The 25,680-nt window shown below is 40.7% G+C and overlaps 1 protein-coding gene across 3 annotated transcripts in view; it reads right to left on the reverse strand.

The window, feature by feature from the left end:
• The window catches only part of ASCC3 (activating signal cointegrator 1 complex subunit 3), an 841,816-nt gene that overhangs the window by 592,428 nt on the left and 223,708 nt on the right, over positions 1 to 25,680 (reverse strand). For all 3 annotated transcript variants that reach the window (XM_040350155.1, XM_040350157.1, XM_040350156.1), the window contains one exon: positions 4,754 to 4,918. In XM_040350155.1, coding sequence (XP_040206089.1) covers positions 4,754 to 4,918 — 165 coding nt within the window. The remainder of the gene's footprint in view (positions 1 to 4,753; positions 4,919 to 25,680) is intronic.

A 25,680-nucleotide genomic window follows, 5' to 3' on the forward strand; every position in this document is an offset into this window, starting at 1 on the left:
TCAATAAGCCAGGGATTCTAACAGGTGGATGTGTAGACCCCCCACAATGATGTTAGATTATCTGGATGACATTTGCATTCATGGTGCAAGCATCAAATGTTCACAGTTATGAACGAAATGTCAAACTATTGTCCTGCATAAAATAGAAGTCACACTATTGTGATATCACTTGAATCAGCAGACTCTGTTGATTTTATTTTGGAGTATATATATTGGGAAGTAAAAATTGTTTTATTGGGGGGGAAATGCATTTCTTTTTACTAGGGTTGTCCCGATAACGATACTAGTATCGGTATTGGGACCGAGTACTCGCGCAAATGCTCCCGATGCTTCACCCGATAGTTTATTTTTATTTTTTTGTGCTGAGCGGGCTGAGAGGGGGCTGAGAGGGGGCAGAGAGCGGGGGCTGAGAGTGGGCGTAGAGCGGCCCATGAGGAGGAGGATAGTGGGCGGAGAGCGTGCTAAGAAGGGCGGAGAGCGGACGGAGAGCAGGACTGAGAGCAGAGCAGTTCCTCGGGTAAGTAAAATAGATTGTGTGAACACTGAATACTGCTGTCACTGGTACTATATATCACAGTTTAAAGCTATGTGCAAGTTGAAAGAAGTAATTGGGTGCCGTGTCACTGTCTAGCATTGCATGATCTTCCTTCTGTGTCAGAACAGTATGGAGTCACCTAAAAATTAGAGGCTCCTTAGAATCTGTAGACTCAAAAGCCAAGACATTATCAATTGGACTTTAGGAATGTATAGTTTTACAAAAAATAACATTGTTCATTTAAAATAAATTGATCATTTTATTTATAAATTTGTATTTTATTTTAGGTCCGATTTTTAAAGCAAAGCCAACATTGAGTTTTGATAAGCTCAGTATGGCCCAGGGGGAGGGGAGAGCTGGGAGGGGCTGCCTTTCTCTCATGAATAATACAAGAACTAACTCTTGAGGACAGTTCCACCCGCTGACAGTTATTCTGTATTGCACCTATAGGGCCAGATTTACAAAAGGGATACGACGGCGTATCTCCTGATACGCCGTCGTATCCCTGTTTCTATCTATGCGACTGATTCATAGAATCAGTTACGCATAGATATCCCTAAGATCCGACAGGTGTAATTGTTTTACACTGTCGGATCTTAGGATGCAGTACCGCGGCCGCCGCTGGGGGGAGTTTGCGTCGTAAACCATTAGGAGTTACGGCGGAGTTACGGCGGATCCCCGACGGATTTTCGTGTTCGCTACGTCGCCGCTAGTCTAATTTCCCGTCGCAAAGTTAGTCGTCGTTTTAGATGCCCTAACTTTAGTCAGCAATCGTATTGCTGTCTAAAGTATGGCCGACGTTCCCGCGTCAAAATTTAAAATTTAACGTCGTTTGCGTAACACGTCCGGGAATACGGAAGTACGCTACGCACGTCGCCGTTCAAAAAAATGACGTCACGGCGCGCAAAGCACGGCGGGAGTTAGGAAGCGGAGCATGCGCAGTAGGTCCGGCGCGGGAGCGCGCCTAATTTAAATGGCACACGCCCATTTGAATTGGCCCGCCTTGCGCCAGAGGCCGCGGGCGTAGTTTTCATCGCAAGTGCTTTGTGAATCAGGCACTTGCGATGAAAACTTGCGGCGGTGTAACGTATCTACGATACGTTACGCCGCCGCGATTCTACGTGAATCTGCTCCATAGTGCTTAATAGAAGTGTAAAATCCAGTAAGTTAATGTGAAAAAGCAGAATTGATTAATTTCCAACTCGCAAAATAGTGTAAAGGGTCATTCTTCCCACTGACCACCGTTGTAAGGGGCATTCTTCCCAATGACCACCAATGTAAGGGGCATTCTTCCCACTGACCACCAATTTAAGGGGCATTCTCCCCACTGACCACCAATGTAAGGGGCATTCTTCCCACTGACCACCAACGTAAGGGGCATTCTTCTCACTGACCACCAATGTAAGGGGCATTCTTCCCACTGACCACCAATGTAAGGGGCATTCTTCCCACTGACCACCAAGGTACGGGGCATTCTTTTCACTGATCATTACCATAAAAGTGAGCAAGGAGAGTTTACCGCCAGCACTAGCAGTAGCACTCAGCAGCCAACTTTGCAGGAAACTTTTGCCAGAAGAGAAAAGCTGTCAAGAGACAACCCCAGAGCTGTAAAGATATCAGAGGCGCTCTCCCAATTTTTTTTAATTTTGGATGATCAACCTCTTTTAATTGTTGAGAACATGGATTTTTCAGCGATTTCTTAATGTGTTGGAGCCGAAGTATGACATTCCTAGTCGCCACTACATAACAGACTTCATCTTACCAAAGACCCATGGTGCGGTTAAAAAGCGCATTACCATCATGTTGCCGAAGGACATAAAGGCAATTAGCTTCACAACAGACATCTGGAGCAGCAGTGTGAGTCTACTGTCTCTCATCAGCTTAACAGCGCAGTGGATATATGGCAAATTCTCTCTGCATCAGGTCATGTTCCATGCTACGAAATGTGAAGGCTCCCACACCGGTCAAGCAATAGCAAACATACTTGAGGAAATGCTTCAGACTTGGGCGATTCCCAAAAGTTTGGTTCATGTTGTGGTCCGGGACAATGCCAAAAACATGGAAGAGGGTATGGAAGATGCTGGACTTCCCAGTATTTAATGTGTTGCACATACACTGCAGCTTCCCCTCTCAGAGGGACTGTTATCACAGTGCAGCATTGTAGATGTTTTTGGAGTCGGGCGCAGAATAATTGGCCACTTCAAGCATTCTAACCTGGCATACTATCAGCTGCAGGACATCCAGAAACAGCTTGGTCAGGCAGTAAGAAGACTCCAACAAGACGTACCGACTTGTTGGAACAGCACATTTTACATGCGGAAGTCTCTATTTGAGCAGAAACGGGCCCTTGTGTGTATTTGTCTGAACATGAGCTCCCTGCCACTATTACTGCAAACCAGTGGAATCTGATAGAGAAGTTGATCAATAGCTTGGTTCCATTTGAGGAAATGACTCGCCAAGTCAATTGTTCTGATGCGTTCGCCTCTAATTCCTGCAGTCACAGTGCTACAGAAAGTTTTATCAAAAGTGGATGAGGACCAAAACAATGAAGAGCACTTTGCTTGCTGCTTTGCAGAAGCGCTGATCTGATACTGAGCGAAACCCACTTTACTGTATCGCAACTTTACGCGATCCAAGGTAATGTTATTTGTTCTGCTTTAAAATGTAATCTTTTTCCTTATTCACAGAAAGAATATGCTGCATTGATTTGATTCATTGTTTATTTTTTTTCTTAATCCTAGGTATAAAGATCGATTTTTCTGTAATTTAGACACTTCCAGGGAGGCAAAAGAAATGCTAATACAGGAACTGCAAAACATTTCTGAAGAGACAATTGTATCTGAGGAGCATGAAGAACCAGCTTCCAAAAGACCTCACCATGACCAGCCAAGTACCAGTCTGGACAGTGTATTTGCAGAAATTGCTGGTAAAGGTTTATCTACATCGGAAAGCAGTGCTCCAAAAGCTGCTACTATACAGCTGGAAGTTTACCTGGGAGAGATCACTGTATCTCGTTCAGAGAACCCCTGAAGTACTGGGCAGTTCATAAAGTGAGGTTTCCAAGTCTGGCTAAAATGGCCCAAAAATTTATTTCTGCCCCATGCAGTAGTGTTGAAAGTGAAAGACTGTTCAGCTTAGCGTTCAACGTGCTTTCTGATAGCAGAAACAGGCTTATGGCTGAACATGCAGAGATGCTTTTATTCCTTAAAAATAACTTATCACTAACTTTTGAGAAATAATAATTCTATTAGCTATATTAGCTATATTGCCTGTTAATCCAACCCATACTGTTCCCCATGATTAAACAATGCACGGTTATATTTTTTTATTGTTTTGCACTTTTGGTTGGTTGTGTGATTTTACATTTGTTATTTATTGGTGTTAGTAATATATTTTGATGTTGTAAAATATATTTTTTGTATTTATCAACATGTTCTGTGAAAATTCTTTGAGTTTTTTACTATTGCGTGACAAGCAAATAAAACAGTTTTATTCTTTTATAATGTCTTGAGTTAGAGTTCTTTATAATTCTAAAGAAGATATCATTATTCTGTATTGTGGTTTTAAAACTGTCACATGACATTAAAAAAAAAAGTATCGGTATCGACGAGTACATGAAAAAAAAGTATCGGTACTTGTACTTGGTCTTAAAAAAGTGGTATCGGGACAACCATACTTTTTATTAATTATTCCCATTAGAAACCATTGGAATAAAAATGTATGTATCCACATTTTCTATTAAAATAAAGCTCCATCTGTCCCCAAAACCAGGTTTAATAGGTTAAAGAGAAAGTGATACAAGTTGTGGATTTGGGTGCTGCACACCCCTGAAAAGATTTGGAAGAAGGAAAGAATACCCCTAAGGGCTTTGAGTTGCAACAATTGATAATAATAAATTCATTATTATCAATTGCTGCAACTTAAAGCCCCTATGGGTATTATTCCCTTCTTCCAGTGTAGACTGCAAATGCTTAAAAGTATAACACGTGGAAAGACAAAAGAAAAAAAAACACTCTGGGACTCAAAGGGATATAGAGAGAAAAAGGCCTTAGATCTTAAGTGGTTAACCTAAACTATATCTATGGTTTATAGTTCGCAAACATATTAATTAGTGGGAAACTCCAGTTCTAAGGCACTGGGAAAAGTGGAACATCAAGCATTTATCAAGTGCAAAGACAAATTATCAATCACAAAGGAGCAATAGCCCTGTAAACGTACCTGCCGCAGTGTACGAGCCACCAAACTTTCCAGAACAGGACCTCTGTCTTCATGAAGCAAATGCACCTCATCCAATATGAGCAGCCGCACAAGCTGAGACAGGGCCACGTCCCCAACGCTTTTCCTAGTAACAACATCCCACTTCTCAGGTGTAGTCACAAGCATCTGGAGAAAAAATGTCACAATATTAGCTATAGTAAAATATTGCTGTTTACATGTCATAAAAAATAAAAAATAAATAAAGCAATCAACCTATGTCTTATATTGTTAGGGACTGGAGTCCACAACAAATGCATGTATTTTTTTAATTGTTATTTAGTAGGTGAAAATGACCCATGAGGCAGTTATACATTGTTTGTGAAGCTGACCGATTGCTCTAGCATCACCATATTTTTGGAATCACAACCGGTATTATCAAAAGGCCACAAAACAATGCTGGCAATGGTAAGAAAATATAGAGCCACTAATGCTGAGATAATTACAAAAGAAATGTCAGCATGTGTTGTCAAAATAATCCACAGAGATTCACTGATTTATGATCTGATACAAAAGGAAAAAAAGCTGAAATTCAACACTAAACTGTGTTGTATAGCAAAAATACAATTATTTATAAACATTCAGGATTAATGCTGACTGATACCTGTATAAAGTGAATTGATGAATGGATAGATCATTTGTATCTAGGATTAGGCATAAATAGCACATAGTATTGATGGCCATATATGGATAGAAAATAGTTAAAAAAAAAAAAAAACACGGTCGGATTTCTAAAGTTCATTTGAACGTGCATCCGTTAGTCCAGTAGCCCAGTAATGCCAGGGCAAAAAAAAAAAGAGTGTAAGAAAGAATAAAGGCTTAAGAGAATATGCAACAATTGTGGAGAATGGAAAGGGGAGAGGGTCCAGCCAGATGCAGTCTCTTATATTGTACTCTGCATGGTCAGAGGTAAAAGAGGTGTGTGGTCAAGGTTGATGTCAACACGCTCAATACTTTCAATGACAACAAATGTGAAAGTGTGTCAACATTTTAACTTAACATTCGATTTTGAAATTACTTTGGAATCATTTCCTAAACAAAAAACACATTTATTATTGGAAATGTGTTTATTCAAGATTTTTTTTTATTCCATCCTGCTCCTTTGAACGTTCTTGTTACTGCAGTAGAAAGCAAACGTTGATTTGACCCCAACAACTATTAGAAAATCAATCAAACGTTCTTAAAACAAAAGATTTCAAACAAATTGTCACTAGTGTAGTGTCATAGACTGCACATGTAGTATAGAAGATGGTCAGAGACTGCAGACATGCCACTGAAGTTGTTGGAGATTGCTGCAGGAGAGACACTGGAGACATAGGGCCAGATCCTCAAAAGGGATACGTCGGTGTATCTACTGATACGCCGTCGTATCCCTGTTTCTATCTTTGGAACTGATCCACAGAATCAGTTTCCAAAAGATAGGCAGAAGATCCGACATGTGGGGGATTTCGGGCTCTTTCGCACGGAGCGGACCGTTTCTGGATCCCCACTAAGCTGTCGGCGGATAGGGTGGTCCCCGCACACAGTGCAGAGACCGCCCTGTCTCTGCTCCGCTCTCCCCTATGGGGTATCGGACAGACGGTCCGTCTGCATCCGATCCGTTCCGCCGAACAGAAGAAAAATAGGGTTTCTTCCGTTCGCAAAAGCGGATCCCGACGGACGCGGACGCTAGCGGATGCTCCATCCGCTAACGGACGCGATCCCATATGGATTCATTACAAGTCCGTTAATGGACTTGTAATGAACGGACGAACGGTCCGCTCGTGTGAAAGGACCCTAACTCTCAATTCTTGCCTTGGTGACATCCTACCCCCCCCCCCATAGAGGAGAGCAGAGATCTGACAGGGCGGGGACCGCCATGTCATCTGCCGGCTCAGTGAGGATCAACAGAGCGATCCCAGCCGAGCAAGCGGATGAGAAATGTAAGGATCCTGACGGGATCCATGATTGTGAAAGGGCCCTTAAACAAAAACAAAGGAAAAACTTCCTTCAAATAAATTGAATCATCCCATACATCAATTGTGCTAAATTGGACACAATTTAATATTTAATATTTAATATTTAAGCAAATCTACAACAGGTAGATCAGGATCGGATCAGCTAGTGCAAAAAGTGATGATCCATCAGCATTTAGAAACGACTTCACCTCATTAACAGTAAGCAAAGCTTTAATATGTCCAATGGCACACAAAAGTGTGGTGGTCTTGTAAAGGTATTTTGTATGCTAATGAACTACATAAAAATTGTGAAAACTTTAACAAGGTAATTTATTACTCAAACGTTGTCTAATGCTACAGATGCAACTGTTATCATTTGGAAATTAACCATGTCAGCTACTTAAATTAGCAGCTGTACTTCGACACAACACTAATTAACAAACTGTAATGGAATATATTTAGCAATGCATATTACAATTTTCAAGGTGTGAAGACAACTAATCCAAGCTATTTAAGCAATTTGTTGAAGCTATGCTGTGTTACTGAATAATCTATCAGAAATAAGCTAGGCAACAATGTTCCAGGATTTTAAAAATAAAGGCATATCCAAGAAAAATAGAAGCCCTGTCTGGCTAGAAATAATCTGTATAAGAACAGAAAAGGGTCACAATTTCAAACGTTCCTTCTGCATACCTTATATGCAGGCAAAGTAAATCAAAAGCTCCCAACATATATGAGGTGACTGGTAGACAGTCTAGAAATGTGGGATATGACCCAATGAGTATTTCATGTCTGGAGCCGCATGAGCAGGCACTAGCTCTGCAGAAGAGGTGAATACTGATTAGTCAGTAAAAAAAACAACACCTTTGTTTGCTTTTCTTTCCACATTGCTGAGAAGTGCTGTGTGTGAAGGACATGTAAACACACAGCACTTGAATAATATGAGCATGCATGTTAATACAAACTAAAGCCTCATACAGACAAAGCGTAGGACAAATTAAACTAGGTGTTTTTTCAGCTCTTTAGCACCACCCTTTGGGCAACTTCTGCTAATGTTGTGTTATGGTTAGCATTGTTTCTGAGCATGCGGGTTTGTTTTAGACTGAGTTGTGTACACACGATCGGATAATCAGACATCACACATTTGTTGTCGGAAAATTTTAAAGCATGCTATCCCACATTTGTTGTTGGAAATTCCGACAACAATTATTTCGATGGATAACATCCTGCCATCACACAATTCCCATCGGAAAATCTGATTGTGTGTACGAGGCTTTAAACCGACCATAGACGGAGCAAATTTCTTCCCGTCAACCACGAGTGTTGAAGGGGGAATCCCTCCTGCAGAGTCATTGTGTTCTCCCGGTGGTGGAACTCGTGATTATTGCTAGCAGCTATAACAGTCGGTAGCAATAATTGCACGTAAAATCCGGTAGGCTGGTTGTCGATTGATCAACTTGGGTACATTCAGCCTGCCCGTATATGGTTTGAATCTTGGCCAGATTCTGATGAACTGGCCAACTTTATAGAGCACACTCGCAACTAGAAGTTGATATGGTAAAAGTGTGAGTCAAACACATTTATGGTCTGTTAGACATTTGAGAATACAGCCAAGAACTGCATATGCACTAGAATTTATATATTATGTCAACTCTGATCCAGCAACTCAGTGCAGGAAGTGAATGATGTCCCCGATTAATGTCTGCACAAAGAAGTGTTGATCTTCCCAGAAATAAAGCAGATATACAGTGCCTTGAAAATGTTTTTATTACAACCAAAAATGCAAATGGATTTTATTGGGATTCTATATACAAATATAGAAAAAGCACTCCTATGGCCACATTCATATGGAATTTTGCAATAAAAGAAAAAAAGGGGGGCAGAGGTAGCCCACAGGTCAGACTTTAAGGGCACAATGAACAGTGGAGGATGTAAAAAAAATAATTTCAATATTTATTTATAACAGTACACGGTACAAAAAGGACTTCAAAAATGTAATATATATATATAAATATATATATGTATATAAAATACACGATAAGAAATAACACATATAGTGAGTTCCTGTGCGTCAACGTGTTTTGCTGTCTAACTTTGTCAGGACAAACTCAGAGATTGTTGGAAAGAAACAGGTCTCCCTATCTAGAATAAAACAACATAGATAAGACTTCATAAAGTAATAACATGTGTATTAAAAGTGGATCATCATCATATCTCAGCGACATGTATGGCACACAGAAAGAAGATACATTGAAAGAGAAGGAGGGGGTTCCATGAAAGATAGTCCCACCCATACAACTTAAAAGATTCACATCTTCAGCCCCCTTTACTCTGATACTGCTAACTGTAGAAGCAATTGCCTTCAGAAGTCACCTAATTAGTAAATAGAGTACACTTGTGTGTAATTTAATCCCAGTATAAATACAGCTGTTCTGTTAAGCCCTCAGAGGCTTGTTAGAGAACCTTAGTGAACAAACAGCATTGTGAAGGCCAAGGAACACAACAGACAGGTCAGGAGAGAAGTTTATAGCAGAGTTAGGTTTATAAACAAAATATCCCAAGCTTTGAACATTTCACAGAGCACTGTTCAATCCACCATCTGAAAGTAAAAAGAGTATGGCATAACTGCAAACCTACCATGACATGGGTGTCCACCTAAACTGACAGGCCGGGCAGGGAGAGCATTAATCAGAGAAACAGCCAGGAGACCCATGGTCACTCTGGAGTTGTTTCAGAGATCCACAGGTCAGGTGGGAGAATCTGTCCACAGGACAAATATAATGCCGCGTACACCCGATCGGAATTTCCGATGAAAAAAGTGAGATGGACAGAAATTCCGATCGTGTTTGGGCCCCAGACTTTTTTCCGTCGGTGTTTAGAAATAGAACATGTTTTTATTTTTTCCGATGGAAAAAAAAAAAAACAATAGGAAATTCCTATCGTCTGTGTGCACCTCCGATCAAGTAGACGCAAGCTCGGAAGCATTGAACTTCATTTTTCTAGGCTCGTACTAGTGTTTTACGTCATGAAATTAAAAAGATTGTGACTTTAAATGAAACAGTGTGCTGATGAGGGTAAAAAATGAAATGAACCAATTGAGAGTAGTATACATGTATTAAGTAGATAAAATATCTACACAGTGAAAACAGGTAGTGTGTACAGTGACACATAGCATAACCAAGATTTGCATCATAATACAAATGTTAACACATAACAATGGATTTGTTCAATTCAATCAATAAATGTAGACACATAAGAACTGGGCAGTACACAACAAAAAATTGTAACATAACTTGTAAACTATAAAAGAGTCATCAAATTGGTTGATCAGAATAAAATCCCATTAGCGCATATAGCTACATCTTTGTAAGCCTGGCACGGCGTTTTGTGTATAAAAAACACTCCTCAGGGGCAGATGAGATGGGATATCTGGGACTGTGATGCGCCCATGGTGCCCTACTCAAATTTTCAGACGGAAAAAGTTCTTGCCGGAAATTCCGGAGAAAAAGCCTATGCATGCTCGGAATAAAGAATCAAAAGAATTGAACTTAATTTTTCTTGGCTCGTCTTAGTGTTGTACGTCACTGCATTCTTGGCAGTCGGAATTTGGTGTGACCGTGTGTATGCAACACAAGTTTGAGCCAAAATTATGTTGGAAAAAAATCCACAGTTTTCTTGTCAAAATTTGCTATTGTGTGTACGCAGCATGGGAGTCTGCAAAGGACTTGAAACTGGGGTGGAGGTTCACCTTCCAGCAGAACAATGACCACAAACATACAGCCATGGCTAGAATTGAATGTTTTAGCTCAATGAATATTCATATGTGTTAGAATGGCCCAGTCGAAGTCCAGACCTAAATCCAATTAAAAACTTGTGGCAAGACTTGAAAATTGCTGTTCACGGACGCTCTCCATCCAATCTGACAGAGCTTGAGATATTTTTCAGAAAACCAATGGGCAACAACGTCTCTCTCTAGATGTACAAAGCTGGTAGAGACATCCCCAAATAAACTTAAAGCTGTAATTTCAGTGAAGGGTGGTTCTACAAAGTATATACTTTAGGGGGGCTAAATACAAATGCATACCACACTTTTCAGATATTTGTAAAACAAATTGAAAACCATTTATGTTCCAGTTCACAATTATGTGCCACTTTGTGTTGGTCTATCACATAAAATACCAATAAAATACATTTACATTTTTGGTTGTAAAATGTCAAAGGGTATAAATATTTTTTTTCAAGGCACTGTATATTGACATACACATGCATTAAAAAAAAAAATCATAAAAAAGGTATATGCAGAAAGACCTATGCATAGTCTTTGGTTGTAAGATGACAAAATGTGGAAAATGTCAAGGGGTATGAATACTTTTTCAAGGCACTGTCAATGGAAGTACTGCAATCTCTGTGACAAATTCCAGTAAGCCAACAATCACACCTAAGCAGAGCATATTCTTGGTGATTTTAAAGCATGTTTTTCTCAGGCATTTTATAGGCTTATTGCAGGTATTTCACAAGCATGTCTGCATATATTCAAATTCAGGAGTTTGTTTCCTGATTCAGGAGTTTGTTTCCTGATCTGGGCAATAGGAGAAGAGCAGCATGCAAGAACTTGCATAGTATGTGTTTACAAGAGCTCCTATTGGAGCCTGTGGGACCAAATACACCTAAATATGCAAAAAAAAAGAAAGATAATGCACTTTTTTGAGCATAGGGCATACAGCGTAGAGTGAACAAGTGTAATCATGGACAGTCAGGCAGAGGGAACAAAGCAGGAAATTGCTGTGTGAATAAGGACTATGTAGGGAAGCTACATACATTACCTTGCATACAAAAATAAAATGAAGAGAAAAATCTGATGCCATATTATGGCAGGCATTTCTTACCAAAACTGATACAAATGTAAAGACTGGTTAATAGTACATAGTTTTGCTATCATATTAGGTTTTTCTAAGCTCATGTAACCTTTTTTTTCCCACATTTAAACTCAGAATTATTAATAGCTTTTGCTACAGGTTTATCTTTCCCATAGAGAGTGGTGTAGATGAGATACATTAACATTTTAAATCCTGCTGAAGGTTACATTTATACCGCTTACAAAAAACAAATAAATATGTATTTTACTTCTTTGAATTACAAACATTAGCATCTAAAATGTGCATATTTGAATGGAAACAGAATGGGTCAAAATCATTTTAAAGATTAAGTTATACATTAACGTTCTAACAAAAATGTTAATCGAGACATTTGCATATTTTCCAGCCAGGAGAAACATCCCATTATTTTATGTAATAATTTCACTAGGTAAATAAACAGGTCCATGTCAGCTTTCATTGCAAGCAAATTATATACATTTTCTGTAGCAGCTAAAAAAAAATACAAAAAGGCAAAATTAAAAATGATAATACAAAATATTACAAGAGTGCCTCTTCTAGGCCAACATAAAACATACATACAGTACATGTTGCCGCGAATGTGTTTCTAGCACGACAGCATCGCGCTGATTCTCGGCGACAGGGTGCCGACATCTCGCACTCGCTGGAATAGACAAAGCACATTCCAGCGAGCGCGTCATAGAAGCGACGGGAGATCCGACTTGGATTCCCGCCAATTCTAGCTGCGGCGTTTGGTATGCATCCTGAGAGGGAGAACTCCACGCCCAATTTTTAGTAAAAAAAACGACATGGGTTCCCCCCCCAGGAGCATACCAGGCCCTTAGGTCTAGTATGGGTTGTAAGGAGACCCCCCCCTACGCCGAAAAACCGACGTTCGGGGTTCCCCCACAATCCATACCAGACCCGTATCCAAAGCATATACGGAAGCGCCACCTAGCGGCCAGCGTGATTATGCAGCCTAAGATACGACGGTATAAGACACTTACACCAGTCGGATCTTAGGGATATCTATGCGTGACTGATTCTCTGAATCAGGCGCATAGATACGACGGCCCGCACTCAGAGATACGACGGCGTATCAGGAGATACGCCGTCGTATCTCCTATCTGAATCCAGCCCATTGAGTGTATTATTTGCCTCGGTGTTGCTTTGGAGTAAAAAATAAACCTTTTTCTTTTTTTTTAAGTGGTTTATTTGTGTCTTCAACTTACAAGATTTGTAATCTGAGTTATCACCCAAAATGCATTTATGTGTCTTGTGTTGATAGATGCGTTTTATTGATAGATGACAAAGGTCCTAGGATGGGCAACAGTAATGTCCCTGCTACACAGGCTGTAGGCATAAATTCTGTCCAAAGTGGACCCCCAGCAGGGATGGACTGGCCATTGGGACTACAGGGAGTTTCCAGGTGGGCCGATGGCTCAGTGGGCCGGCTTCAGTGACAGCGGAACGCCGCCCCCCCTCTGCTCTTCTGTCTCTCCCTTCCCGCAGTGCTCACCTCCTCTCCCTCCCCGCAGCGCTCACCTGGGGGGAACAAAGAAGCAGGGGGAGGAACATGGGGGAGAGGACAGACAGCTGACTCAACAGCTATGGCCTGGGAGTTTCTCACTTCTGCCTAATCTTGTCCCATAAGGGGGGGGGGGGGGGGCACCAAACTGATTATTTGCCCCGGGTGAAATAATGTCTAGCTTCCCCACTGGTACTGCCTATAAGAGTACCAGTACCAGCCGTTCTACTCTAATAAAGTAGAACGGCTAGTGAAGGGGGAGAGGGGGCTTGGGTGGTGGGCGGGAGGTGCAGGAGTTGTCCGGCTGCCATGGGAGAGACCTGTCAAAGTGGGCCAGTCTGGATGAAGTCCAGGGCCAAATTTCTGTCCCAGTCCAGCCCTGACCCCCAGGGACAAAGGTAAAGACACATTACTTTTTTGATTAACTTTGATATCTGAAGTTCACTGTTGAAGTGCAGAGGGAAAGCTTTCCATACACCATGTGAATTTTACAAGGAAGCAGCTTAAATTTGCTACATGAGAGGCCCTATCAGCATCCTCCCTCCTGACATACTTTGGGTCGGCTGGGTGACAACTTGATGCCAGCAGGAGAGAGTTGCCTGCACATTGTTTCCTGTAGGTTTTGATAGAGACCATGCCACTATCCACACATCCCACCAAAGTCAAATCCAAATAATCAATGTTGACCAGATCTGAAGTGTGGGTGAACTCCAAATTCAGATGATTAGTATTGAGATAAGCCCAACATGAATCAAATACATGGGCTGGCACCTTCCATACAAAGATCAAGTCACCTAGGAAGCAACAATACCAATCAATTAATTATCCATATGTGTTATGTTGGGGGAATAGGAAAATCTCCTCCCACCAACCCATGTACAAATTTGCCAGAGAAGGGGGAAATTTTGAGCCCATTGAGGCATCACAGCACTGTAAATAACATTTGGTGTCAAACAGGAAATAGTTGTATTTTGGAAGGAATTATGGGCCAGATTCACTTAGCCCGGGCACAGCGTAACGTAACCGATTTAGGTTACACCGCTGCAAATTTTCGGGCTAAGTGCCCGATCCACAAAGCACTTACCTGGAAATTTGCGGCGGTGTATCCTAAATCCGTCTGGCGCAAGGCGGGCCAATTCAAATGGGGCGGGTACCATTTAAATTAGGCGCGCTCCCGCGCCGGACGTACTGCGCATGCTCTCGACGCAAATTTCCCGACGTGCTTTGCGCGAAATTACGACACGCCGACGTTTTGTGAATCGCGACGTGAAAAAAAGACTTGCGCCAGAAAAAAATTTAAAAAAAAAAAATTCAAAAGCGACGCGGGAAAGACGGGTATACTTTTACATGGTGTACTAATTTTACACTTTGTAAAAGGTGCCCTATCTTTGCGATGGCAAACTAACACTTGCGGCGACGTAACAACGGGAAAAAGTTTCGTGGATCACCGTAACTGCTAATTTGCATACCCGACGCTGGTTTACGACGCAAAATCCCCCCAGCGGCGGCCGCAGTACTGCATCCTAAGATCCGACAGTGTAAGTCCATTACACCTGTCGGATCTTCTGCCTATCTATGCGTAACTGATTCTATGAATCAGTCGCACAGTTAGAAACAGGGATACGACGGCGTATCAGCAGATACGCCGTCGTATCCCTTTTGTGAATCTGGCCCTATATGACCATGAACAGAAAATGCACACAACTCCCGCTTATAACAACTATAATATGTAAGGTGATTTTTAACAGCTCGGAGTGCCAAGTGTTGAGGTATGCAGTAGTATAGTGTTTTAACCTCCACTGTGATCCAATAACTATTGCATGACCATTTTATCTCATGTGTATATTTGCCTGCCCATACAAGGTACAAGCAGACAGATACACTGACAAGTCTACAGGACTCCAATCTGCTGATCGTGGGGTGCAATGCTTTACTGGCTCCATGTTACAAATATTAAAAAAATGCACATTTTATTTTTACCTGCAAACAGATGTGCATATTTTTTTTTAAGGTGAACTTATCCTTTAAATGTTCTCGGGCATAAAACATGCAAGAACTGTCATCCTCTTGTACTTTGCCTTATGGATATAATTTAACAAAGAAGTTGGAGATTTTAAACTGAAGTACCACCATCCACGTTGTTTTAAGAATAGCTTAGTTTGTCTGCTTATGGCAAAGTGTTTAAAGGGTATCAGCACCTGATCAGCTCAATGGGCCAGATTCACGTACAGCGGGCGCAATGTAACGTAACCGATTTACGTTACACCGCCGCAAATTTTCTGTCTAAGTGCCCGATCCACAAAGCACTTACCTGGAAATTTGCGGCGGTGTATCGTGAAATCCGTCTGGCGCAAGGCGGGCCAATTCAAATGGGGCGGGTACCATTTAAATTAAGCGCGCTCCCGCACCGGACGTACTGCGCATGCTCCCGTCGCAAATTTCCCGATGTGCTTTGCGCGACATTTTGTGAATCGCGACGTCAAAAAAGAGTTACGCCGGGAAAATTAAAAAATTTAAAAATAATTCAAAAGCGACGCGGGAAAGACGGGCATACTTTAACATGGTGGAGTAATTTTACACTTTGTTAAAGGTGCCCTATCTTTGCGACGGAAAACGAACACTCGCGGCGACGCAACGACGGGAAAAAGCTTTGTGGATCGCCGTAACTCCTAATTTGCATACCCGACGCTGGTTTACGACGCAAACTCCCCCCAGCGGCGGCCGCGGTACTGCATCCTAAGATCCGACAGTGTAAAACTATTACACCTGTCGGATCTTATGGCTATCTATGCGTAACTGATTCTATGAATCAGTCGCATAGATAGAACAACAGATACGACGGCGTATCAGGAGATACGCAGTCGTATCTGCTTTGTGAATCTGGCCCAAAATGACCTAACTTATGTATTGCTGACAAGGGGTACAGGTCTCTGCCTCACAACAGTAGATAGTACTGGCAGAATTTGGGATATATTAGGTATGAGACACATTTGAGTATGATCAGGAGCAAAAAATAAGAAAATTATCAATTAAACTGTTAACCTTATTGTCTTGCCTTACACTTTTACTTTTGTAAGATGTGTCTATTAAACATATTGGTGGTAAGTAAATGTAATGCAATGACCGATCAAAGGGTTTGATGCAACTACCACTGAGTGTTTTTCTTTACCTCACTATAGTACAACACATTAAGAATTTAGATAATATTTAATTTGATGGACATATGTATTTTCTCATTATAGTTCTTTAAGTATGTTTCTCATTTTCCTGGGAATAAGAAAGGACCACAACATTATTCAAATTGCAGTAGCTTGCAATTTATCAGTTGCTGATAGAAAAATTGAGAGGTTAATTGGCCATCATTCACATTTATTTTTGGAACTAAACGCACTGTACTGCAAGTTCTTTTCAAATAGTAAGCTGATTAAATTCTAACAAAACTGAGAAAAATGGTTTTGTAAATGTCCACGGTAACACTTCAACAATACACCTTTCAATGATTTCCCTGCAAAGACAGTGAATGTTATTTTTAAAGAAAATCTCTGTCTGACTACTCATGAACGATTCAGGAGAATAAAGAGATTGTGGTTAATCACTTTAGTGCTACTGGAACATTACATTCAAAATCAAATCTCAGCTTCTCTTCACTGTTTCAAGTACTGTAATACAAAAATTTTACATTTTCACAAATCATTAGACCAGTGTGAAATGGGGACTTTATATTAAATAATACATTTGATTCTGCTTTTTACAGGCCATTATGTAAAGATTTACAGTTCCCTCCACACCATTGAATAATAAAATAAAGGCTGGGCCTAAAGTAAGACATACATGGCACATTGTGCTGTTTGAATTGAATAACTATGTCTGGATAACTTTTATTTCTTCATGGCCAGATCAGATAGGTTGAAGATGCGTCTCATTCACCAAGAATATATTTTTCAATCAAAAGCAAGAAATGTGTTCAGAGCATGAGGAACATTGTCCAGTCTTACCCACAAACAGCCTTAACATAACTGAAAAGGTCAAATGCACATGCTATTTGCTCTATTTATAAAAAATGTAATCTGAAATGACCACATTCCAACACACTAATAGATAGATATGCAACCCTTTCCTTTGAAGAATCTTAAGTTGGCTATTGATGGATCAAAATGTGTCCGATTCAGTGAGGACCAGTTGAATTTTCATCCATCAATCGTTATTCCCATTGAAGAGAAGGCAATCTAATGATCGATTTTTCTTAAACAGGACTGTTTGTAAACTTTTGACCAATCAGCTGCAGCACTGATCAGTGCGATCTGACAGCGGAGGAGTCTGCAGTTCAGAATACAATAGCACAGCAGGGAGGATTCCTCCATCCACCTCTATTGTGTAGATGAGGGAATCTGTTTTGTTTTTTATCAGACCGCTGACTAAAAAAAAAAAAAAAACATTGATCAATGGCTAGGTTTACCTATTATTTACTTAATTTAGAAGTTGTATTTTTGGTTTACCCTCTTCATTAACATAGGGTGGATTTCTTCCTAGGACATGCAGGTCATTGTTTATGTCTATGGGTGTTTTTGGGAGGAGGTGCTGAGCAGATCTGAACAAAGCTACCATGTTGCTATAGAAACTTTTAGCGCCTCTAATTTCATCCTGAAGCAGCAAAATATAGAGAGGAGAAGAATACAAATAATGTACAAAGTCCAAGAGAGTTTCATATGCTGGACTACAAATTAGCTGCTCTGTCACTGCGTTCACAGAAGGTAAAATGTTTAACCACTTAAGGACCGCCTCCTGCACATATACGTCGGCAGAATGGCACGGCTGGGCACATTCTGTAAGTCCTCTTTAAGTGCCCAGCCGTGGGTCGCGGGCGCGCGCCTGCGACCCGGTCCGAAGCTCCGTGACCGTGGGACCCGTGGACCCGATCGCCGCCGGAGTCCCGCAATCGGTCCCCAGAGCTGAAGAACAGAGAGAGCTGTGTGTAAACACAGCTTCCCCGTTCTTCACTGTGGCGCTGTCATTGATCGTCTGTTCCCTGATATAGGGAAAGGCGATCAATGACGTCACATGTCCAGCCCTGCCCCCTCTACAGTTAGAAACACATATGAGGTCACACTTAACCCCTTCAGCGCCCCCTAGTGGTTAACTCCCAAACTGCAATTGTCATTTTCGCAGTAAACAATGCATTTTTATAGCATTTTTTGCTGTGAAAATGACAATGGTCACAAAAATGTGTCAAAATTGTCCGATGTGTCCGCCATAATGTCGCAGTCACGAAAAAAATCGCTGATCGCCGCCATTAGTAGTAAAAAATTAATAAAAATGCAATAAAACTATCCCCTATTTTGTAAACGCTATAAAAAAATCGCTGATCGCCGCCATTAGTAGTAAAAAATTTATAAAAATGCAATAAAACTATCCCCTATTTTGTAAACGCTATAAATTTTGGGCAAACAAATTGATAAACGCTTATTGATTTTTTTTTACCAAAAATAGGTAGAAGAATACGTATCGGCCTAAACTGAGGGAAAAAAAGTATTTTTTTATATATTTTTGGGGGATATTTATTATAGCAAAAAGTGAAAAATATTGAATTTTTTTCAAAATTGTCGCTATATTTTTGTTTATGGCGCAAAAAATAAAAACCGCAGAGGTTATCAAATACTACCAAAAGAAAACTCTATGTGTGGGAAAAAAAGGACGCCAATTTTGTTTGGGAGCCACGTCGCACGACCGTGAAATTGTCACTGAAAGCGACACAGTGCCGAATCGCAAAAACTGGCCTTTACCTGCATTTTGGTCCGGGTCTTAAGTGGTTAAGTGTAAGTCCAGTCAAAACTTTTCCTTTTTTTTTGAGGAAAGATTCGAACAACTTTGGGGCTTTTACTGCTAATGGAACTCCAATAGAGGGATTTCCTCACACTGTCTTGGTGACAACAGTTTTTTTAGAAGGAAGCTGAGAGCATGTCTACAACTTTCTCTACTCTATTTAGTAGAGTAGGGAAAGGCTAGAACAGCTATTTAATGTTTTGGCGTCTGTTTCTGTTGCAGATTTTCCCTCACTTCCTGTTGAAAGTATTGAATTTTTCTTGAAAGCAGGCCCAGATAGCACTTAATATCTATATAAATAATCCATACCGTACAAACTTCAAGAATGGAATACATGAGACGCAGGATGCATTGCTTACAGTGGTATTTACATTTTATTTGTACATGGCAAAAATACTTGTTTGGTCTCCTTTAACATCCAATGATTGCACTCCTCCCTCTTCATTCTGCTGATGCTACTTCTCGAATGCTTATTTTCTTTAGGCATAGGGTGGCCACTAATGATTTAACTCTTGCACATGAGAGCTATGTTATTTTGCCACTTTCTCTCAGTAGAAGGGAAAAGTGACAAACCAGTTGGAGCCCCGGCCATTGTAAAATGACGGCCACAAGGTGGCTCTACAATGCCGGAAGGATGTCTACTGACGTCCGCGCCAGCCACGTCACTGAGGTGCCGATGCGTGTGCCTGGCGGTCGCGATGTCCGCCGGGTGCCCGTAATTGCCCGTTACACAGACAAGGACGTGGATCTGTGTGTGTAAACACACAGATCAATGTCCTGTCAGGGAGAGGAGACCGATGCTGTGTCCCTTGTACATAGGGACACAGATCGGTTACCTCCCCTAGTCAGTCCCCTCCCCCCACAGTTAGAATCACTAGTAGGGAACACATTTAACCCGTTCCTCGCTCCCTAGTATAAACCCCTTCCATGCCAGTCACATTTATACAGTAATCAGTGCATATTTATAGCACTAATTGCTATATAAATGTAAATGGTCCCAAAAATGTGTTAAAAGTGTCCGATGTGTCCGCTATAATGTCGCAGTCACAATAAAAATCGCAAATCGCTGCTATTACTAGTAAAAAATAAAAAAAGTCATAATTCTGCGCTATAACTTTTGCGTAAACCAATCACTATACGCTTATTACGATTTTTTTTTTTTACCAAAAATATGTAGAAATAATACGTATCGGCCTAAACTAAGAAACGAATTGGATATTTATTATAGCAAAAAGTAAAAAAAAAGATAGTGTTTTTTTCAAATTTGGACTCTTTTTTTTGTTTATAGTGCAAAAAATAAAAAATGCAGAGGTGATCAAATACCAACAAAAGAAAGCTCTAATTGTGGTGAAAAAAGGACGTCAAATTTTGTTTGGGAGCCACGTCGCATGATAGTGCAATTGTCATTTAAAGCGACGAAGTGCCGAAAGCTGAAATTTTGCCTGGGCAGGAAGGGGGTATGTGTGCCCAGTAAGCAAGTGGTTAATATAGTTAGTTTTTTTCTCTTTTATTAACAGTTTACGGTTGGTGGTTTGCTTTGGTAGAGGCGAAATTATAAAAAAAAAAAAATGCTTTAAATACAATTCTAATGGCAGATGCATGCTTAGAAATGAGTGACAGAATGAGCCCTATCAATAGCAGTAAAGACATTAATAAATAGGTTTTAAAGCTGCATCAATTCTATTTTTACAGCATGTACCATGCTTCTGGACCCTGAATATACCACGTTTTGCAGACAACTGTTACATATACTCCAAGGAGAAACCAAGTGAGAGAAGCAATTTTGTTAGAAGGCCCATATTAACTGTACTACAAAGTAATATCATAAGAACACCTGCTCCGTGGATCTTCCCAGGGTAAAAACAGTCTGTTTGGAGTCAGTGCAAATCACATTTTTAATAGCTGGACTGCAGATGGGACAGAACAGCTTGTGTGCCTTGAGAAATCCAGCTTTTCAGTATTGTAAACTATATAATTAACTAACCACATGTAAGTTTAAATAATGGCGTAAGTGTTTTAAATGGAAAATTGATCCCTGAGCATTACACAGCATTTCTTTTGTCGTTAATCACTTTGCTAATTATGCTTTTGCTAACCCCTGATATAACAATGTCAAGTCTGATTGTTGCCAATGACTCCTTTAATCATATGTGACAACTTTCTACAAGTGTTAGTCTCCAGAGATGTTTAGCGGAACTTGCTGGTCTTACCCGCTACAACATTTCTTTACAGAGCTGTATTATTTTACATTTTTTTTCTCATTGCTTCCTTCACTACAAAGAATTTGATTGGCACAATGCATGAAGCATATACGTGTTATTGTAAAGCAATAAGCGTTTTGGAATCTAATCCAGTTAATTATATTTAGGTCAAGGATGACAGGTTTCAATTACAGATCCAGAACGTAAAAATTAATTGGAAAGACTTCACATACAAAGATAATTTGACAGTGCACAACTAACTGGGAACATATCGTTGCAGGGCCAGAAAAGCACCGTTTAATTTACCGCTTTATCGCAAATCAAAAGTTCTAGGTAAAATTAAAGTATGTATTAAATGTATTAAAAAGCTATTTCATGCAAAAATAAAAGGAGAAAAATAAAAAAAATTAAATAGGAAAAGAAGCAATGCCCACTGTAATTCCATTAAATGGGATATAGCAAACAAGGTATATAAAGCCAGACATATATATTCTTCTCTTCCAAATGAAAAAAACATCTTTTTGTTTGCTAGAAAATTACTCAGAATACTCAAACATTATATGTTGTTGTTTTTTTGTTTTTTTTAACAGAGACCCTAAGAAATAAAATGGTGGTTGTTGCAACGTTTTATCTCGCACAGCATTTGGAAAAAATAAAAAAAAATTAAAAGATGAGGTTATCCTGCTTGGTCCAAATGAACTATTTAAAGTTCATTAAAACATGGAATTAAAGGGGTTGTAAACCCTCGTGTTTTTTCACCTTATTGCATCCTATGCATTAGGGTGAAAAAACACCTTGCAATGACTGGGCCCCCCATTTTACTCACCTGAACCCCGAATTTCCATGTGCGTGTCCCCGCCATCCTTCTCTCTATGGAGTCCCGGCTTTGATTGTATAGATTGATAGCAGCGCAGCCATTGGCTCCCGCTGCTGTCAATCAAATCCAAATGACGCGGGCACCAGGGGTCGGGCTGAGTCATACACTCGAGGTCTATAGACGCAGAGTGTATGACTCAGGAGCGTACATGCAAGGTAATCCCCTTGGGAGAGAGATTCCCAGAGGGGGTTATCTAATGCGGGGAGGAGCCGCAAGAGCCGATGTGGGACACCAGAAGAGGTGCCACTCTGTGCAAAACTAACTGAACAGTGGAGGGAAGTATTACATGTTTGTAATTTTATATATATATATATATCTTTTAGTATCACTTTAAGTTTTAATGCATGCTGAAAAGACACATTTGGGTCTACTCATATACTATATGCAAGAAAGGCAATAGCTTTGAGTGGAAATATATTTTCCCCCCTAGAGCTGGCCCTCTAAAAAAAACATAACTTTTTTCATCAAAATTTGAAAAAGAAAACACTGTAACCTGTATACTGTGACCAATCACCTATTGGTTGCCAAGTTTCCTTCACAGGCCACTGAAAAGCTGCATCATATGCTCCTATCTCCAGGTACCAGCTGTGCTCAAAATGTGGCAAGCGGAGCACAAAGAAATAGTCACTAGTATTATCTGTGGTTTCCCTACAGCTCTTCTATACAGGTGCACAGTGTGTACACCATTCCAGTGACACTGACGGTACACCTGGTTTTCATCTACATGCTAGTCCAGTGACACTGGAAGTGAAACCGTCACCCACCCATTCACCATTCCAGCGACATTAACAGTGCTACCTGTAGGTGGAAGCTAAATGCATGGTCTGTGGAATGGTGGGAGCCAGGTGCACACATAATTGCAGTAAACCTGGTTGACATCTGCCTTCACTAGGTAAGTGATCAATATCCTTGGGACCCTTGCTGGCAAGCCTAAACCCCAACACGTGCTCACAACAATCGCTCCTCTGGTGGAAGTGGGCCAACCTTGCCTTCCGAGCTATTTACCTTGCTTCTCTTGTTGCCCCTTCTCACTTTGATCAGGAATGGCATGCTCCCAGAGACCTCCAGCCGACCCTGTCCTTGGTTGGACTCCTGTAAAAATAGCACTCCTCCCTCATATCCAAGCATCCAGCCAGCCAGTGTAGAGCACAGCATGTTTGACTCACAAAACATATTTTACGCATACTATGTTTATGTTATGTTTATAAACATTACAGGCCAGCAGCAGAATTCCAGAGAAATGCCTGATTCTGATAATGACTAAGCAACTGGTTCGAAATTCTGGCACTGATGGGTCAGTTCCAGAAAGTTTCCAGGTGTGTGGAGGAAGCACAAGCAGGTTGGTTCTTGCTCTGCAGATCTAAGTGTAAAGCTTCCTCTCCAGCAAGGAGAGATGTAAACAACATCAAATTGACATCAATAAATCTTACGTCAAATTTAATGAGACTAGTAATGTCTTGCAAAATCTCACACTGCAAACATTCGGCTACAGAACAGTGCTGTCCACTGTCAAGAAGTGAACTGTGATTTTTATGGGGAAATTTAAAACAAAAATTAGATTTGGCAGCACCTAACATTGAAAGGTGTTCCATAGCAAAACTTTACCTTAAAGTCATGCAAAAGCAGGGGAGTGTCTTGTTAACCCTAGGCTATTGGGCTGTGTGTTTCTATTGATGCACACAGCATAGGAAACACACAACTAGTTTCTGCATAGGGATGCTGAAAGTGAAGGTACCCCATAAACAGGAAACCAGTGGCAGCAGTCAGGCACCAACGCAAACTAGAACATAGGCAAGGATTAAAACATAAAAAAGCTGCATAATAAGTAGGTCATTAAATCTGCTGCTGAAAGTGCTAAACAAAACTGAGAGCTTAATATAACTTTTAGTGTTTCAGATTTAAGGTGAGGTAGGGATTGTCGGTACCCACTGATACCTATTCGTACTATGATGGGAAGTGACAAGAAGAGAGTATTTTTTTTTTTTTTTTTTAAGGGACAGAGCTGGCAAATAAAATAACAGATGCTCCAATCATTTCCTATTCTATCCAAACACATTTTGTCTGGAGATGGGCTTAAATATTCTATTTAAAAAATACTAAATATATTGTTATACCTAATATGTAGCATGCCACAAAGTGGTTGTAAAGGCAGAAGATGTTTTTTTTATCGTAATGCATTCTAGGCACTTACCAATCTAAAATTCCAGATTTCTCATTTGTCTTTGCCTTGCTTTCAGGTGCCTGGCACCACCATTTTTTCTTGTGGGAAGCTGGCTGTGACTTCCTACGGCTTCATAGCCAGTTCCCCACTGCAAATGCATGAGTCGTGCTGCACTTTGTGAATGGACATGCAGCCTCCTGGGACCTGTGGCATGACGCAGGAAGTTATGTGTGGGGGGTGGTGTTGGAGGTGATGAACTGCTGCTCAGATTGCCTAGGGGATCTCCTGTCAAAATTAGGTACCTTTTCCCTGAAAGAAAAAGCATTCAAATGTGGTGGGGTCAGGGGTGGTTCTACAATACTTTGTAGAACCACCTTTCACTTGCAATTACAGCTGTAAGTCTTTTTGGGGATGTCTACCAGATTTGCACATCTAGAGAGTGACATGTTTGCCCATTCGTCTTTGCAAAATAGCTCAAGCTCTGTCAGATTGGATGTAGAGTGTGTCTGTGAACAACAATTTTCTAGTCTTGCCACAGATTCTCAATTGGATTTAGGTCTGGGCTGTATACATTGTTTCAAAAGATGCTGCTTGCAGGACTTTTCCTAACGTCCCACAACTGCACTGCCCCAGTGCAAAAAATCAAACTGAAATGAATAGGAGGCGGTTTTCAGGTGCTTTACAGGTGCTATTTCTAGCGTTAAAATGCCAGAAAACCACCTCAGTGTAAAAGGGGTCTAAAGTCTTTTGCAGACTCTAACAGGTTTTCTTCTAAGATTGCCCTGTATTTGGCTCCATCCATCTTCCCATCAACTCTGACCATCTTCCTTGTCCCTGCTGAAGAAAAGCATCCCCACAATATAATGCTGCTACCACCATGTTTCATGTGGCAATGGTGCGTTCAGGGTGATGTGCAGTATTAGTTTTTCCTTACACATAGCGTTTTGTTTTTAGGCCAAAATGTAACATTTTTGTCTCATCTGATGTAACATTTTTGTCTCATCTGACCCGTTTTCACATGTTTACTGTGTCCCCCACATTGCTTCTTGCAAACCAGACTTTTTATGGCTTTTTTTTTAACAATGGTTTTCTTCTTGCCACTCTTCCATAAAGGCCAGATTTGTGGAGTGTACGACTGATAGTTGTCCTGTGGACAGATTCTCCCACCTAAGCTGTGGATCTCTGCAGCTCCTCCAGAGTTACCATGGGCCTCTTGGCTGCTTCTTTGATTAATGTTCTCTTTGCCCAGCCAGTCAGTTTAGGTGGACGGTCGTGTCTTGGTAGGTCTTGATGGACTGAACAGTGCTCCATGTTCAAAGCTTAGGCTATATTTTTTTTTTTTTTTTAGAACCTAACCTAGCTTTACCACAACTTTATCCCTGACCTGGTCTGGTGTGTTCCTTGACCTTCATGATGCTGTTTGTACACTAAGGTTCTCTGACAAACCTCTGAGGGCTTCACAGAACAGCTGTATTTATACTAAGAGTAAATTA

Source organism: Rana temporaria, chromosome 4 (genome assembly GCF_905171775.1).
Source record: "Rana temporaria chromosome 4, aRanTem1.1, whole genome shotgun sequence".
Taxonomy (NCBI): domain Eukaryota; kingdom Metazoa; phylum Chordata; class Amphibia; order Anura; family Ranidae; genus Rana; species Rana temporaria.